Raw genomic sequence first — 19,205 nt, 5'->3', positions numbered from 1 at the left:
GCACCCGAGGGCTCCTTTCTCGTGCCGCAACCTCCGCCGCAGGTGTGGGGTGTCACAGGGGTCCGGAGGCCAGGATAAATATACGGATAGGTATCGGGCTGGCGGGAGCTCTAGCAAGCCACGTCCGCCATCTTCGCCCTCGTAGCCACGCCCCCCTATCAAAGTTTTTAAGCATAGGATTAGCACAGTGCTATCCACGCCGAGATAGAAATGGACAAAGTCTTAGCATAGGATTAGCACAGTGCTATCCACGGTAAATGGCTTTTGTCATTTTACAGCTCGGCGTGGATAGCACTGTGCTAATCCTATGCTTAAAGACTTTACTGTACAAATAGCAAAATACTTTGTCCATTTCTATCTCGGCACAGCTGAGTGAGACCTGCGTGAAGAACAGCTAATGAAAGTGGGTCTACTCCAAAACCGCAATGATATTAGACCAGCTGGTCATGCTCAAAATAGTGGCAACAACATCAACTGAGGGTCAAAGATGTGATGGGACTATAGAAAGACAGTGCTTGTTGTTAGGCCTGCACTGCCCCCTCCCCACCCTATATTTATGAATGTCACCATGATGCCTGAGAAGTTGGAATGATATTTCTACCACCTATGTTTGCAGAAATTGTGGCTTAAAGGTGGTATAACCTAGGGGGGCGTGGCCAGCAGCATGGCCGGTTAAGAAGTAACTTGCCGGAGCTCCCGCCGAGCTGCTCACAGATCCGACGTTTACATTATCCCCAGTGAGGCGCAACGCACTCAGACGAGAGCCGCAACATCCCTGGGACCACCGGAGGTGCATCGACCACACTATCGGTGCAAAACCACGCAGCACACCGAGCCCGAAGCCCCGACCCGGCGCCTCTCACCGTGACCAAGATGGCGGGCGTGGAGTCCGCGAGTCGCTGGGGCGCATAGACGCTACCCGAGGCTTGGGGGGGTCGGAGGCTGAAGCCTAGACGACGCGGCGGACAGGTCGGTCCGCGGAGGCAGCCACCCGGAGTGCGGCGCAGAGCACGGGCAACACCGACGACCGGCCGCCTTTACCAAGATGGCGGCCGGCATTACACGGAGCTGGTGAGGGAGCGCCGGGCTGCTCGCCTGTGTGATTCCGGCGTCCGCACCCGCTGACTGCGGCTTCGAGGGGCGGAGCGGCCCGGGGGTGTTCTTGTCAGAGGGGCGACCCCGGGGCTGACACCTGGACTGCTGCACCCGCCACAAAGACCCGGACCCTGCACCAACATGGCGGCGGTGCGCGAGGGAGGCCTGAATGAGATGATCGGCGTGGGTGTGCTCAGCCCACGGTAAGGCTCCGGATCCCGCGATACCCCCCTCCCCCCCCCAGGTGCCGGTCTGCTCGCTGCCCTGTTCGCCGGAGTGGTGAGGGGGAGACCCGGAGAGCCGCAGGCAACGACGGTGAAGGGGGCCCTAAACACCTGGCGGGCTGTGCTCATTGTGGGGGGCAGGAGGTGCCACCACGGGACGGGTCTGGACACTCACGGAGAAGCCACATCCATCACTGGCTGGGGGTCGGCCCCCGGGGGCGACAGGGGTCTACAACCCGCCTTATACGTCACGCTTCGTCCCCCCTCGGCTTCAACGCCACTATTGGCTCAGCAGGGGTCTGCAGCTTACGGCCCTCACCCGACTAGAACGCAGAAATGGGGAAGAGAGACGTGGTCCCCAAAACTGCGAAACAAGGCCCCATGGACAACTTTGCGGCGTCTAGACCCACGGTGGAGCACCACTCTATGACGCCCGGAGTGCGTAACGACACGGCGCTGTTGATGGAGGCCATTCAAGCATCTAGGACGGATATCCAAGAGTCCCGGGCGGCTTTGGAGGTGAAGATCGGGGAAGTGGGCTCCGAGGTCACACTGCTACGGCAAGATTTCCGGAAACTGTCTGAGAGGGTAACGGAGACCGAAACGAGGATAAACGACAACGATACGGCGATATCTGCCCTGAAGCAGGATATGGCAGAACTACAGGCCTCGCACCGCCAGCTGCAGTGGAAGGTGGACGATGCAGAAAATAGATCGCGACGCAACAACCTGCGCTTTGTGGGATTTAGAGAGGGAATCGAGGGGACAAACATGATATCCTTCCTCCACGCTTGGTTGAAAACCACCTTCCCGACGGCACAGTTCTCTCCATGTTTCATCATTGAAAGAGCGCATAGGGCCCTCCTAGCGAAACCTCCGGAGGGGGCGAGACCGAGACCTGTCATAGCACGCTTCTTGAACTTTGCGGAAAGAGATCTCATCTTGAAAGAAGCCAGACGACTGGGGGAAATACGGTTGGAGAACGCGACTATAATGATTTTCCCGGACTACAGTCAGGAAGTCTCGAAACAACGTCGTTCGTTCGACTCTGTGAAGGCTAAACTGAGGACTTTGGACATTCGATACATGCTCCTTTTCCCCGCTAAGCACAAGGTGATCTACAAGGATAAAGCCCTCTTCTTCTCACATCCGGAAGACGCCTGGCAATGGCTTGAGGAACGCCCTGTACTGAACAGCAGAGAAGCCGCGGGGCGGGAAGCCTTGGACAGATCAGTCCGGGAGAGGCCACGCTGGGAAATGTCAAAACCACAAAGACGGAAATCACGGAGAGTGAGGAAGTTGACACCGGCGACCCCATACCGATCCCGGGCCACGGAGGACATTCGGAGTGGTGGATCGACGACACCAGGGAACAACTCAGTGGCGGGTTCGAGGTTCAGTTGCCTACGCAATGGTATTCGATCCGAAGGAGATGAAGAGGAAGACTCGGAGGGCCGCGCGTCTGGGGGAGAGGAGGAGGTGGAGGACTTGATCCATCCACTAGTCAAGGAAATCCATCACTTGGAACAGGACTCCCCGGGACAGTCCGGCGCGCCTGTAATGGACACCCAGATCTCACACTCGTGAAAGAAAGTGCTCTGGGAGAAGCGGGATTGCAGCTCGACAAATGGAAGCACGCAAGTTACCACGCCCTTCTACGTTCTTTAAACTTCTCTTACTGTTTCTAAGTTTGTGAAGGGAGGGATGTGTCGGAGGGCGACAGGCCTTCACCCGCGGATGGTTTGGTCCTATGGTAGGATGCAACTGGACGGGAGGGAGGTGGGGAGGGGGGAGGGGGGGATGCCAAGTTTTTGATCTCTCAAGTTGGGGATGGAGAGGGCTGAGGGAAGGAGGGGGTTACTTGCACTAGATTCATACAGCAGCGCACATGGGGACCACGCACCACCTGCACAGGCCGGTATTGGAACAGATGCAATCACCTCACAATCCAATGGCCGATAACGTAGACACACCAATCGGGGCGGATAGGATAATGAGCATCCTGACATGGAATGTCAACGGCTTGGGTTCAAAAATTAAGAGGGGACTGGTGAATGCGTATATAAAAAGAGTCGATCCGGACTTCACTTTCCTTCAGGAAACTCACCTCCGGGGCAACGCATGCGCTTTTCTCGCTAGGGGGAGACACAGGGTATTGGCACATGCGGGATACACATCAGACTCCAGAGGGGTGGCAATTATCGCTAAAATAGCCTTCCCATTTTGCATTACCCGCACCTGGCTGGACCCCCAAGAGACCTACGCTGGAGTACATGGCACCTGGAACAGACGCTCCTACACTCTTATTTCGGTTTATGCACCGCCCAAATTGCAACCACGTACTTTCTCGGCACTCAACCGCATACTCTTAGAGACCTCAGACACAATACAAGTGGTGGGTGGGGACTTCAATGATGTTATGGACACACACCTTGATAGATCGGGAGGAGGGACCAGGGGTGAGCGCCAGACGACACTCCGCAGCCAGATGTCTGCCATAGGACTTACGGATATCTGGAGGTGGCTTCACCCGACACTACAGGCATACTCCTACTATTCCGGGGCTCAAAATGTGTTCTCGCGCCTTGATTATGTTTTTATGTCCCGCCAACACTTGAGGGTAGGTGATGTAGCTGTATACAGGGCCAGAGGTATCTCGGACCACTCGCCATTATATGTACGGGTAGGACGAGACCAGGCTAGACACATGGGAACATGGCGCTTGGTGGCCTGGGATTTGCAGAATGCGACCCTACTTAAAGGTATACGGGCCGACATTAAGGTCTATTTGGCCGAGAATGTGGACACGGTGGACTCGAAGGTCACTCTATGGGAAGCCCTGAAGCCAGTCCTTAGAGATAGGATAAATTCTAGGCGGGGTGAAGCGAGACATAGACTCCAGGCAGAGGTGACCGCCCTAGAGCAGTCGATCTTAGAAAGAGAAAGGGACTATCTAACCCAGAAGAGCGACGAGATCCTCAGGAAGCTGCTAGATGTCCAGAAGCAATATAGGGAATTGGTGAACGAAGAAGCGAGGACACAGGCCCTTGCCACCCTCCACAGGCTATATGATGTAGGGGACAAGTCGGGGAAACTCCTGGCGTGGCTCAGCAAGAAGGAGAGGGCGGCGAGATGGATAGATGAAGTGCGAGGTGGTGACGGAGTTACCGTGCACACTGACAGGGAGATAGCGAAACTTTTGCCACGCACTTTGAGGCATTCTATGCGGCTCGTGACCATGCCTTGCAGGAGGAGGCGTCCTGCTACTTGGATGCTGTGGTCCTGCCGTCCCTCTCCCCTGAGTCAGTGGAGGCCCTAGAGACGGCCAGAACGGTAGATGACATTACCGAGGCTCTTGCCAGCTTGAGGCCCGGCAAAACACCGGGACCCAATGGCTTCCCGGCAGAGCTCTTCAAGCGGACAGCGGACCTACTGTCACGACACCTGGGGGGACTCTTTGCTGGCGTTTTTCGAGGAGGGAGAGCTACCCCCTGACCTGTCGAGGGCAACGATCGTCCCTATCTATAAAGAGGGCAAACCACGTGAGGATTGCGCCTCATATCGACCCATGTCCCTACTGAATACTGAGGTGAAGATATTGGCCACCATCCTGGCTACCCGACTATGAACTGTTATCACGGATCTGGTACATCTAGATCAATCGAGATTCCTGCCAGACAGGGCTACCAAATTCAATCTTAGGAGGACCCATAACTGGTTGCAAGAGGTGCTGGGCCGTACCGACCCCCACTGGTTCCTCTCTTTGGACGCTGAGAAAGCGTTCGACGCAGTGCACTGGCCATTCCTGTTCGCTATTCTACGTAAGTTCGGCTTTGGTCCCAATTTCATGCGGTGGATACAGCTCCTCTACAATGCCCCGAAGGCTAGAGTGCGGGTGAACGGGACTCTGTCCCGAGAGTTTCAGATCCAAAGAGGTACTCGGCAGGGTTGCCCCTTGTCCCCCCTCCTGTTTACGCTTACCATAGAGGCACTGGCCGCTAAGATCCGACAGAACATTGACATTCACGGTTTTGCAACCAGTGCCACGGACTCGATGCCTGAAAAAATCTCACTCTATGCAGATGATGTTTTATTATACATAACACAACCGGACATCACGATCCCAGAGCTCTTCCGAGAAATAGACAGATTTGGCAAGATGGCTGGGCACAAAATAAACTGGCACAAGTCGGTGCTGTACAACCCTGGGGGAAGCGATAGATGGGGGATTCTGCCGGACGACCTTCTGACTACTACAGAGGGCTTCCAATACCTCGGTGTATTCATAACTGTGAACGAGGCTCTCTCCTTTAAGAGGAACATAGAAAAGATCATACTCCATGCAGTGGCGGATATGACCCGGTGGAGACAGCTCCCGCTGACTCTCTTGGGGAGGGCGGCCATCTATAAAATGGTCACATTGCCAAAATTCCTCTACGCTCTGCAAAATGAATACTATCCGATACAAACTACGGTCTTCCGTAGGATCCACGCAGACCTGAGATCCTTTCTCTGGTTGGGTAAACATGCAAGGGTGGCTCTGTCCACTCTCCAGAGGCATCAATACAGTGGCGGGATCTCACTCCCAAACCTGGAGGCCTACTACTGGGCGGAACATCTCACGCCAATAAACGATTGGTTCCATGCCCCAGCGGATCACCCAACATACGCACTAGAAAGAGCGACAAAGTCAACTAAAAATTTATTGTGTTTCCTCTATGGGACTCCGGGACGGACCTCCCTCCTCCCAGCAACGCTGGTGACGTTACACGCGTGGGGGACGGCTACCCGTCGGATGGGATGGGAAAAAAGACCAACACGGCAGACGCCACTATGGCACTGCCAGTGGTTAACGGAACTACACAAACTAAAAGGCATCCAGAGGTGGGATGATATTGGCATCTCCACAATAGGGGATGTAATTGCCAAGGGGGAATTCAAATTGTTTCAGACCCTTCAGTCTGACTTCGGCCTACACAACACACAGCACTTTAAATATATGCAACTTTGACACGCCTGGCAGGCCCAAAAAATCACGCTCATCGACATCCCCGAATATGCACCCCTAGAGGGGAGACTCCTGCAAGAGCAGATACAGGGAAAAGCAGTGTCTCTGACATATAAGACGTTGACTAACCATACGCTGGGAGATTTGGCAAAGCTCAGGGCCACGTGGGAGGCGGAGGTGGGAGAAATGGAGGACCTAGACTGGGACACAGTGCTGATGCATCCCCGTGAGGTTGCGGTCAAGTCCGGTCTGCGATTGATCCAACTCAACATACCCCATAGAACCTATTACGACAGGCAGCGACTCTACAGAATGGGAAAGGTTGAGAGACCCAACTGTCTTAGATGCACTCAGGGGATTGGGGGGTTTTACCACACGGTATGGTCATGCAGTGTAATACAGGCATACTGGTCCCAAGTGTTTAAAGAATTGGAAGAGGTCCTAGAGGTCCCGATCACGCAAGAGCCCAAGCTAGCCCTATTGGGCATGACCAACGAGGTAGACCTGACACGTCCCCTTCTTATATTTCTAGTCTTGGCACTGGTAGTGGCAAAGCGAGACATTGCGAAACATTGGGGAGCGCCAGGGCCCCCCGACATAGAGGAATGGAGGAGGGGGCTTGATATCTACATGGCTGCTGAACGGGTGACATATAAGGCCAGGGGTTGCCTCAAAAAGTTCCGCAGAGTTTGGTCTAAATGGAGACGATACAGAGGACTAGATGGAGGACTGTGACTGTGATCCCATTGGTTGAGGGGGAGGTGGAGGGCTGGGTTAAAGGGGACAGAGGTAATGTAAACTTGCTACCATAATAATGCAAAGGGGGACTGTCGTACACAGCCTTGGAAATGTGATGCAGAGCTAGAACTCGAAATCGCTGGCATTGGCAGGGTGGAGGGTTGGGTGGGAGGGTGCGGCTGCTGATGGGTTTCGTTCTGCACTTAGTCTGATGGATGCAAGTAACATGGTTTTTATTGTTCTTAGGGGGGTGGGGGGAATTTTTCAGCAACAGGGGAATATCAACGAAAATAGGAAAAACTGCAGAGGCGAATATGGGCCCTTGAAATGCTCTGTGGAATACATTGGCCTATGCAAAAGCGTTTGATTTCAAACTGCCGCCCGACCTCCGGGGTGTGGGCTAAATGGCCGTGTACCCGTTTGGGGGGGCATGAGAGACGCTGTACGAGACAAATTTGAGGGTGCCTGATTATTTGTTCCTTGATTAATGTGAATCTGCAATAAAAATAATTATAAAAAAATAAAAAAAAGGTGGTATAACCTAACATTACATCAATGCTTTACCCTGGTTACTGGCGAGAAACCAGTGGATCCTGACGGTAAATCAAGCCCCAATTGTACCTTTACCATACAAAATTTACATACAAAATGTTCATTGCTCCTCATCTGTTTATGAGATATGAGCCCCTAAAGTTGACATCAGGGAGCACACGAGTCCTAGTCTATTCCGCAATGTCATTGGCTTTATGGATATGTTACTTGATGAGGTGGGAAAGAGACTGGTCTACTTGACTGGCTTTCCTTCTTTCACTCATCACCCGATCACTGGTGGCCCTGTTAACCCGACACACATGCTCTAGACTAGACACTCCTCATTATTGCTTTGTGTACTGAAACACCTCAATTTGTGAGTTGGTTCGAGTTCATATTTGGGTAAGTGAGTTATTTGGTTTTGTCACCGACTCTGGATCACATAACTACCCTTCTTGACCGCACGGTTGCAGGAATGGCTTCAAGAACTAGGTATAATGCAGCAGAGAAAGACTTATTTTAACATTCCAGTAACCAACACATCAGGCGCAGTCCGGTGTTACCAAGGTTGTCAAGGTTCTGAGCTGTCCAATGGCATCACAGATTGCAATCAGTAAACAATATAAGAACATATTTAACTCTTTATGAAACATTTACTGTTATGTTTTTAATCTCTTAACATCTTTTGGTGTTGCTTGTAGTGAGCCACCTGGACAATTCAGGGGCAGCCCACTGCCCAGGATACGTATGCAGTACATCCTCGGGTGTGGTCAGAGGCTATAAATAAAAAGGTGAGAGTGGTCTGGGCCACTTTCTTGATTGTGGTCTTCTTGACACTCACCTCATCCCTCTTCACCTGTTGACTGTTCCCTCAGTGTCTCACCATGCAGTGGCTGATCCTGAGGGTCCTCTGCCACCGATGGAGCAGCAACATCTTGGATTTCTTCTTCCTCCTGACTCCACTGATGAGATCGCTCCACCTTCTTGAACTATGATATATTTCAGTTGATTGCATCCTCTCCCTTTTTGACCATTTTGGCCAGCATCATTGTGCCATCTACTCTCGCTACTTCCCATGCTCCTGGTTCCAATGGTGTCCTGAACTTCCATCCAGACCTGTGTTCTCTTAGGATTACGTGATCTCCCTGCTCCAGCTGTCTTGAGGCTGCTCTCCAACGGATACTTTCCCTTGTGCTATTTTGACGTAGGTGGTTCTGAGCACCTTCCTGATAATATTTGGGTTGAGTCCATTCCAGATGTACAGGAATCATGTCTCTTCTGTGCTCTTTCAGCATCAAAGCCCATGTGTGGCATTGATTAGTGCAATGGGATGTCCCTCAGAAATCCCACGGGAATTGTAATTGTAATTGTAAAGGTTCTTCTATAGCGCATGGCTACTCGGAAGCATCCCAGCGCTTAGTACTAACCAGAAGAAGATAGATATCAGAATATGCAGAAGCCTAACCCATTTAGATCTTGGGGAACAGTACTGTTTTTAGCTTTTTGCGAAATGCAAGCAAGTTAGGCTCTTGACGGAGAGGTGGAGGGAGAGCATTCCATAACTTAGCTGCATTTTGCGAGAAGAGGCGGCCCCCCGTGCGGGCCCTATTGATCCTGGGAGTTATTAGAAGGTTTTGCTGGTTTGAGCGAAGATTCCTGGATGATTTATATGGTCTGATCATGTCATTTAGGATGGGAGGGCCCTTCCCATAAATAGTTTTATGGACCAGACAGAGGGTTTTGAAGTGAACTTGCTCCTTTATTGGAAGCCAATGCAAGGTACTCAGCGAGGGTGCGGCTGATATACGGTGGCTGGTACCCGTAAGTAACCTCGCTGTGGAGTTCTGGGCAGTCTGGAGTTGCCAAGTGACCGAGGCGGGGGCTCCTAGGTAGAGCGCATTTCCATAGTCCAGCCTAGATAGAATAAGAGACTGGACTATGGTTTTCTTGGCTGCTTCGGGTAGCTGAGGGAGGATTTTACGAATTATCTTCAACAGGCCAAAGCAGATGGCCACTGTCTTTCTTGCCTGGGTTTTAAAAGACAACTCCGTATCCAGCCAGAAACCGAGGCTTTTTATCTCGGACTTTGGAATGGGCCCAAGCCCCATGCAGGAGGGCCACAGTGTGGAATTATCAAATGTGGCTTTTTTTCCTAGTAGCATCAGCTCAGTTTTCCCCCCATTCAACTTCAGATGGGACGCATCCATCCACTTCGCAACCGCCTCCAGGCAGCTGCGAAGATTGGTCGGAAGGGGTTCCACCTGATTTAAGGAGACAACTAGCTGAGTGTCATCAGCATAACTTACTAAGTGGATTCCAAAGGGGGCCACTACCTCTGCCAGAGGCGCCATGTACACATTAAACAGTGTGGGGCTAAGGGAAGAACCCTGTGGTACCCCACACTGTAATGGCACTGGAAGGGAGCAGCTGTTCTCTGAGAACCTTGAAAACCCTGTCGCTAAGAAAAGACTCGAGCCACATAAGGGCCTTGCCCGTGATTCCAATCCTTTCAAGGCGGGATAGAAGGACACGGTGGTTAACCGTGTCGAAGGCGGCGCTGAGGTCCAGGAGGATAATGGCCGCGCTGCCACCTGCGTCTAAAATCCTCCTGGAGTCCTCGACCACCCTCAACAGTGCTGTCTCGGTTCCCTGTCCTCTCCGGAATCCTGTTTGAGTAGGGTGTAGCAAATCATGGGTCTCCAAATAAAATGACAGCTGTTTATTCACCCATTTTTCGGTAAGCTTACTGATGCCGGGGAGAAGTGAAATGGGGCGATAGTTAGAAAAATCGTCAGGGTCGAGATTTGTTTTTTTCAGCAAGGCCCTGACCATGGCCAGCTTCCAATTTTGCGGTACTATGCCTGACTCCAGCGAGGTGTTAACTAAGTTGATAATATGCTTACTGACGTGAGGCAGAGCCAGGTTTAAAATGGTCATAGGGGCAGGATCGAGCGGAGAACCGCTCTTTATGGAGTTAAAAAGAGGGGGTAAAAGTTCTGCACTAAGCGGAGAGAAAGATGAGAGGTGAGGCGGAGTAAAATCAATATCACCTACCAGAGAGGGGGTTAGTTCAGCCATAGATAGGGGGGGAAGAGAGAGAAGGATATTTTGGATTTTTGTGGCAAAAAAGCTTGCTAGTTTATTACAACGAACACCAGATTCCTCGGGGAATAGTGCTGATGATGGCGGGTCCGGGGCTTTTGACAGAGTTTTGATTATTTTAAACATTTCTCTAGGGGCATTAGCAGAATTCTCAATTTTTTCTGCATAAAAGGTGGATTTTGCTATATTAAGGGCAGATTTATAGTTCTTTATAGTAGATCTGTATTTATTTTTCTTCTCCTCATCGAAATGTTTTCGCCACTGCCTCTCCTCCCGTTTACATTCCTGTTTAAGGGACCTTAGGTCTGAATTAAACCAGGGTTGTTTATTGGGGCCTTTTTTATTTGTAATACATTTTTTTGGGAGCACACTATCCAGTGATTGTTCAATCCATTGGTTGAAATCTTTATTTCCCCTATCGATGTTCTGGTTGGCCAGAGGCTCGCTCTGCTTCAGCGTTTCTAGCCAATCATTCAGTTCTAGTTTCGTCCAGCGCCTACCTAAAGCTTTATAAGAAGGTTTAATAGAGCTGGGTCTGCTCATCTTCCATGTAAAAGGGATTACCATATGGTCTGACCAGGGAATCGAGTATGGTTCAGCTGAGGTCAGTTCTACAATGTTTGAGAATATGGGGTCTAAAAGATTCCCTTTGGAATGAGTAGGATGTAGAACTATTAAGTTTAAATCACAGGCGGCTAAATCTTTAGTCAATTCCATTGCAGTGGTATCTAAAGGATTATTAAAATGGAGATTCAGGTCTCCTAACACTATGAAGTTAGTGACCGTACTGGCTAGCTCCAAAGTGGTTTCAATTAGTCCTTCCACAAATTGTCCTATCGGGCCCGGTGGACGGTAAATTAAAAGGCCGGAGAGTGACAGTTCTGAGGATAGTGTAATAGAGAACTGTATACTTTCACGGTCTGGGGTAGAACTATCAGTCATACGACAGATTAGATGCTCCCTATAGAGAATAGTAATCCCTCCTCCAACCTTAGGTCCTCTATCCCTGTGTTGTATTAGGTATCCAGGGGGAAGAGCTCGTACAATATCTGGGCCAGAGGTGGGTCCAAGCCACGTTTCTGTTAAAAAAAGAATATCCAGGTCCAAATCTTGAATTAGTAGGGAAATTTCAGTGGCATGTTTTGGTAAGGAGCGGCAATTGACCAATGCCATTTTCAGAGCAGCCTCTGCTTTCCTTGTTTTAGTAGTCACCTCAGTTGCCCTAAAAGGACAGTGTTGGCAGGAGAAGCAGCCGAGCGCAGGGTCCACCAAGTGGCTACAGGAAGGTGGAAATGCCCCTTTTAGAGTAAGGAGTGCTGAGCGGGAATATGTTAATGGAGGTGAGGCTAGTGAGGCAGGGGTCCTGGGCCATGGGCCCGACTGGGCGCGAATGGGCACAAACGGGCAGGAGTCAGGCACGACTCCGGCGCAGGTCCGGCGTGTCCGCAGTACGCGTCCGCTGCGCGGAGCCATGCCTGTTCTTTTAATGGCGCTGCTAGAGCGCGTGATCTGCGTGTCCCACACCCAATATGGCCGCAAAGATCACAATCCCAGCCCTCGGCGTCGATACTCGGCCGAGGGCGGTTCGGAGGTAGGGGAGGGGGGGAATGAGCACAAGGCGCTTAGAAGCGCTAAGGGGGGTCTCTAAGCAGTGTGGACTGACTTCTTGGGCTGTGCCCCTAATGCATGGTGGTGCAGTGCATATTGTTTAGTGTCCACATGAATCGATCTACGTCCCCATTTGCTCTTGGCCATTGTGGGGTAATGTGGCAATGTCTAATGCCAAGATGTCTGAGTAGTTCTTGGAACTCAGAGTCCTGACATGGCGGACTATTGTCCATTTTGATCTCTTCAGGAAAGCCAAACAGGGAAACACCTTTTCCATGGCTAGTGCCACAATTGTGAATGCCGTTGATTCGACAATCTCTACAGTAGGATACTTCAAATTGCTTTCCATGAGGACCATGGTGAGGCTTCCATCAAACTGGCAAAATCCATGCTTACTTTGGAGCAGGGAGTATCTGCTGGCTCTTCAGTAAGTATTTGGGCTGGCAATTCAGGGCTGCCTGTTATCTGACACACTGGACACCGCCATACCAGGCCGTCCACGTGTTTCCAGTCCTGGGAGCCACACTTACACTTTCTCCCATGAACGAGCCTTCATCTTACCTGTCCCCTGATGTCCCCTATGGGCCAATCGGCGTGCCAAGCTTTTGAGGATCACCAGCCTATGCCCTCTTAGGACAAGGCCCTCAGGAGTGGCACTGAGCTTATGCTGTATCCTCCATAGCTACATGAGGTGTTCCCTGTCCGGAACACCTCATACTGTTTGTATCTTACAGGAAGGCTTGCGAGGATCCTTGTTGCAGTGTGTCTGACCTTTTTCAAAAATGAGTCTCCAGCGGTCGCTTCCTAACCCTCTTGTAAATTCAGTGCTCTCTGGTAAGCTCCTTGAGACCAGGCAGATGTATTCCTCGTTTTGATTAGCGTCCTCCACCATCTCACCATTGACTTGAGGTGGATGATGGTAGCGGATTTTTGGACCCTTGTCTGTAGGTCCCCTTGAATTGAAAATGCTGTAGCAGAATCCCCCATTGTTTAATGCGAGGTGGGGGGTGGGAAGCCGTGACCTTGAACAGGGGTACCGGTGGCTGATGATCTGTTATTACACGGAATGATGCCCCACAAGAGGTATAGATGAAAATGTCATCATGCCCACTTAATGGCAAGGACTTCCCTCTCAATTTGAGGGTATCTGATCTCCGTTGGCATAAGTGCTCTGCTTGCAAAGGCCAGGGGTGCCCACTTTCCTGGCTCCACTTCCTGTGTGATTACTGCCCCCAGGACGACTGGGCTGGCATCGACTATGAGCTCAGTCCTTTTCTTTCAGTCAAAGTAGGCCATTGTCGCTTTCTCATTAGTGTTGCCTTGACCTTCTGGAATGCCTCCTCCTCTCCTTTTGTCAGTACCCTCATTGGCTTCGCAATAGTTGCCAGTTTGAGAATAAATTATCCACAGAATGTAGCCTTCCTAAGAAACTCCAAGCCTCTGAGGCATTGCTCGGTGCAGATGCTTGCTTGATTGACTGTAATTTTTTGGGTAAACTTGCACCTCCTCTTGAGTGAACACATAGCCGAAGAATTTGTTGGTGGCATGGAAGAAAGAGCACTTCTCCCCATGGTTGGTGATACCTTACTCCCACAGACATTTCATGGCTGCTTATGGGCATTGGTGGTGTTCCTCTGCAGTGGTCGAGTAGATCAAGTATTGTTGTGGCATCAACAGTAGTGGAGTTTTGCCTTGTCGGGAGGGTCCTTGGAAACCATCCAGCGACACGTTCTCGTAAAACCCAGTAATTCTGCTTCTTTTTGTTGACAGTAAAACAAAAAGAATAACTTTGAAGGAGATTCTTCACAGTTATGAGAATCAGTCGACCAAGAACTATAATTTGCCTTTCACGGTTCACCATGAACTCTTGTGTGGTTGCCAAAACAGCTTTTCCGTATAGTTCAGTAATATAATGTGCCTCACGATAGTTCTAACTAGATAAATGTGTGTAACCAACTAAATTCTAGAGAAGACATTCCCTCCCAAAGACTGAAGTTGTTCTACTTCCGGAACCGCACTCGGTCACCTGCTCAACTGAATATGCCACGTTACCTTGCATGCTTTTTTAACGCTTGCTATTACAATGTGGTCATTACAATGATCACATTGTAACAAAGCATGCCATTACAACGCAAGTCGGTTTGATACCCTCTCATGGGCCTACTTATTTCAGGTCCTACAACATATGGGAATAGGACCTCGCCTCCAGGCATATACGAGGCTCATATACTCCACACCCACCTCCAGAGTGAGACTAGGCCCCCTGGTTCCCGCCTCCTTTTCGGTCCACCGTGGTACTCGACAGGGCTGCCCCCTCTCCCCCCTGCTTTTTGCCATGGCAATGGAGCACCTGGTGGCCTGTCTCCGCGATGCGGGGGAGGAGTGGGGAATCCCAATTGCGAATTCCACCCATGCGGTGTCCCTATACGCCGATGATGTCCTTGTATATGTCCGGGACATTTCAGCGGACCTCACCCCTATATTGCAAATTTTGCGGGACTTTGAGGAAGTGGCTGGACTAAGAGTTAACTGGTCCAAATCCACCGTCTACCCCTTGGTACAGGCAATGCCCCAGTGCCAGCTGAGGTTAGGTAACGTTGACTTCTCATGGAGCCCCAAGGCAGTGCAGTACCTGGGAATCCGAATGTATCATACGCCGCAGGACATCTATGAGGGTAACTATCGAAAGGTGATGGCGGCCATCAGATCATCCATACACTTCTGGAAAGATCTCCCACTAGCAGTCACGGGCAGGATAGCGATTGCCAAAATGATCCCAGTCCCAAGTCTCCTGTACCTCTTCTCCAACCTCGCAGTGGTTCCTCCCGCTCGTTTTTTAGCGAACTAGATACCCTGCTTGGGACTCTTATCTGGGGATCTGGTCGTAGGCGTATTGCCCTGGCAAAATTGCAGCTGCCTCTCGACCAAGGAGGACTAGCTGCGCCATCCTTTGAGGCCTACTTCCTGGCCGCCCAACTACAATGGGTGTCCCGTTGGACAGCGGGCCGGGTGCAAAGAGAATTGATCACCGCGGATGGACAACTTCAAACTCCCGCTATCCACCGTATGCTACTACCGGGCTGCACCCCACACGACCAAGCCACTTCAGCTGATGATGGCGCGTGCCTGTCTCACGCGCATTCACAGAATGCATCCTGAGGCACCTCCGTACTCTCCTCTCCTGCCGCTAGTAGGGTTTCCAAAAGGTCGCACACACACTACACAGAGAGAATGTTGCACATATGGACGGAGCACGCACCGACGGACGTTGTGGCGCTTTATTTTGACGGACAATTGCAGACATTTGAGGCACTTGTGACAGTCTTTGAGCTCCCTAGGGGACAGTTCTTACTGTACAGGCAGCTCTTAAATGAATGCCGTCAACACTGGCGCACAATTTACGAAGAACCCCTACACACCCGGTCTTTCACGCAATCCTACAGATGGGCCCCGGGCGGCACCTAGTTACCTGGATCTATAAAGCCATACGATCCCTTAAGCAGCCCACACTAGCATCCCTCAGGGAACAATGGGAAACCGACTTTCACAGGCCTTTGCTTCAAAAACATGAAATTGCATATCCTACATCTGGCATATCTCATTCCTGAAAATCTTCAGAAGTATTTACCTGATGGCTTCGTCTGCCCTAGATGTCAGGTGCCCGCTGCCTCATTCTCCCACATGCTATGGGACTGTCTGTCCCTCCAAAGCTACTGGCGCACTGTCCATACTACACTTAGAACGATCATGGGGCTACGGGACCTTAACACATATGAGGCTAGTGCCCTAGGTATATGTAAGCGTCACAAGCATATGAAAGTAGAGATGCGTTTTGCTTCCCTAGTGCTTACGACTGCGCTGTAATGGCATGCGGTGTTCCGGATTCATGGTAAATGATGTTGACTGCTCAGCTGATGGAAAGGTGGAAGCCAATGACTCTGGCAGTGTCAGACTTTTGACTGGAAAAGAAAGGAGATGGTGAGGCGGGAATTAATTAATTTTCATTCAAACAATGTAAAACCGGAGTATTGTTCCTAATAAAATTTACAATTTAAGTTCAGTTTTTCATGAAGCAGCCACAGCTGACGTGTTTCGCTCTGGTTGACATCACCAACATATCTTCAATAAGCTTTCTCAAGAAGGCAACATACATTCGTAAAATTCATTAAAAAAGTGTAGCAAATAAACCAAAGGAATCTGTCACTAAGTGGATCAAGGGAGCATCAATCAGTCTGGTATGTCGCTTCCATCTTGTAGAGCTCAGCATCCCCCCCTGCGTCACCATACCCAGAAATATTGACAAATCAAGATGTGTTAACTAGATTACAACCACTTAGATGCTCTGTTTATTGTTTCATGAATGCAAATTCCAAAACAACTTCAAGAACGTATCATTTCGAAATGTTTTTGATACCTATGTTCTAGTGTTAAGTCTTTAGTTAACTATTGATTGTTGGGTGGAACCCTGGGCCCCCAGTGCTACTTAACTGTGGAATGACATATTAAGAAGTAACAATAAAATGTAGTGCATGTTAAACAATTAATTTTGAAGTTCAAATTACAATAAATGTTTGCCAGTGTTGTCACAAATGTTTGCTTTTTTGTAGGTCCCACATGGGAGGAAGAGCTCTATCACATGATAGCATTTTTATTCCTGATGTTGTGCAGGAACCTCAAATACCCGGGCGTGTGTTTTCCCAGGAAAATGTATCTGATCGTATAAGGACCTTACAGGTATTGCAAATAAAGCAAACACTCTTTTCCTTAGACTGTGTTTTGAAATGTTTAGTTAAGCCTCTGAAATTTCCTTGGCCATGTACTTTCTTTACAGGCCGCTGGTGGTTCTTAGAATCATATTAACGAGTGGTCATTCCTTGCTTCTTACCTCGTAATTGTTTCAGCTGATAATAATGGCATGTGCCTCAAAGCATAAAAATGGCCCTGATTCACTCCACAGCTCCCCCTGCATCTAATTTTTTAGGTTGAGCCTTGCGGCAGCGTGTATGCACTGCGCGCTCTTCAATGCATGCTGTATTGGAGTATGCACTGGAATCCCCGCCCACTCCGCCCATATTTTTAATTGGCTTGTCATTGTCCCTCCTAAACGCTGGCTTCCGAGTCATTAGTAGGCTTGTTTGTCCAATCTTGGTATTGCCTTGTCTGCATTTGATACCTCCCATAACGACTAGACCTTTCACTGGCGTTGTTACATAGTCTGCTATATAAGTTGTTGAGTACTATTTTCGTTAATGGTCTTCCCCTATTCCACCCACAACATCGCAGCACGCCTCAAGCTTTGACTACTGTATTTCTTTAAATTATTACGAGGTCCACTCTAACTATAGTGGCAGCGCTTATTCAGTTATTTCATTTACGCGGTGGTCCGCTTTCAGTTTAGCGGCTGCGCTTTTTTGATAATTTATTTTACAGGCGGATGCTTTCACATTAGCGACCTCGCACAATAATAGCCCGGGCCGCTTTCACTTAAGCAGCCAGGCTGCAAATTGTTCCTAAATTAATTATTTTGTTTTTGCTTTGTGTGAAAGCACACCAAATGAGCTTTCACTTTAATATTGTCTGTGCCCTTCCTTTAGGGGCTGCTCACTGTAACAGCGAGTAGCGTCTAAAGAAACATTAAAATGCTCTCGCATTTTCGAGAGTTTGAGCTGTTGGCATTAAAAATTACAATGTCTTTACATATGTGTTGGGTTTACAACACATAAATAAAAGGCATTGCCATTTACAATGCCAATCGCTTAAACACTTGCAAAAGCGAGACCTATCTGCATTGAAAATGCTTGTTTGTTTAGGTCAAAGCCTTGTAAACAGCTCAACTTTCTGGTTGCAAAGGCATATTGTGGGCATGCTGAAAGCTTCCCTAGGAATGTGTATCCCTCATTGCATACCACTGGCTTTGTGTTTTGTAACTCACATTTGCTTGCTTTCTATTTGCTGGCTTTATTTGTTTTAGGCTGTCCAGCACATCTTTCTCCCACCCATGGAGCATTGCCTGTTTACCACCTCTCTCACTGGCCCCATGTAATCTTCCACCAGTGCTCTCTTTATAAGAACTCCTTTTTTCTTTTTCTTGAGGAACCCCAGGAGAATACATGTCTTCAGTTGTCTGACTTATGCTGGTTCACAGCAGTAAACATGGTGTATTTATTTGAAATTGTTTCCTGCTTCCCGTCTTTCTGCTTCTCTGGTTCTCTTTATCTCTGCCACTACCAGTCATCAATCTGGCATACCTGTAAGAAACAATGTTCTGTCTATGAGCTTGTTTATTTTGGTCAGTCCTTTTTAATTAATAGCATAACTGAAACAATCTTCTGCCTTAATTACACACCCATGCCATAGCTGGAAGTAGGCAAGTAGGGGGTGCTAAAGTACCAACCAAAATAACAATGCCGCAGTTCAGAAGTGAATGAGCAATAAACAGGGCTTTACATTTTGATTTTATCTTGTCACATTTTCTGTGCATTCAAAGACAGAGGTCAAATATTAGGCCGAGGTTGGTCGGTGTTTACTTTTCTTTCTCTGACTGCAAAGTGAGAGAATTTATGTTACAATCTTGCTGGTTACTCGGGGTTGAAAAGAAAGGCTGTGGGATGTTAATTGTTTCTAGCATAAAACAAAATGTAAATGCCAGTACATGAACGGTACAAATATATCAGAATATATGAACATTTGGAAAGCACAAGTGAAGCACATTTTTGGTAATTCTGAAGTGTGGTGGAAACAAATATTTTAATACAATCAAAACAAATCAATACACTAGGTGATGCTAATTTGTACACATTGGTTGTGCACTGTAGGAGGCTGGCTTAGTATATGGTGCACACTTAATTAAGTGATGCACCTTGCACTAATCCAGGGGGCAGCGGTGGAGAGCATCTTCA

The 19,205-nt window shown here is 49.3% G+C and overlaps 1 protein-coding gene across 6 annotated transcripts in view; it reads left to right on the top strand.

The window, feature by feature from the left end:
* CRACDL (CRACD like) overlaps positions 1-19,205 on the top strand; it is a 494,359-nt gene that overhangs the window by 323,187 nt on the left and 151,967 nt on the right. For all 6 annotated transcript variants that reach the window (XM_078658203.1, XM_078658205.1, XM_078658204.1 and 3 more), the window contains exon 4: positions 16,914-17,040. In XM_078658203.1, the coding sequence (XP_078514329.1) occupies positions 16,914-17,040 (127 nt within the window). The remainder of the gene's footprint in view (positions 1-16,913; positions 17,041-19,205) is intronic.

This window comes from Lissotriton helveticus, chromosome 8, assembly GCF_964261635.1.
Source record: "Lissotriton helveticus chromosome 8, aLisHel1.1, whole genome shotgun sequence".
NCBI lineage: Eukaryota > Metazoa > Chordata > Amphibia > Caudata > Salamandridae > Lissotriton > Lissotriton helveticus.
This window is presented reverse-complemented; position numbering and strand designations above follow the sequence as displayed.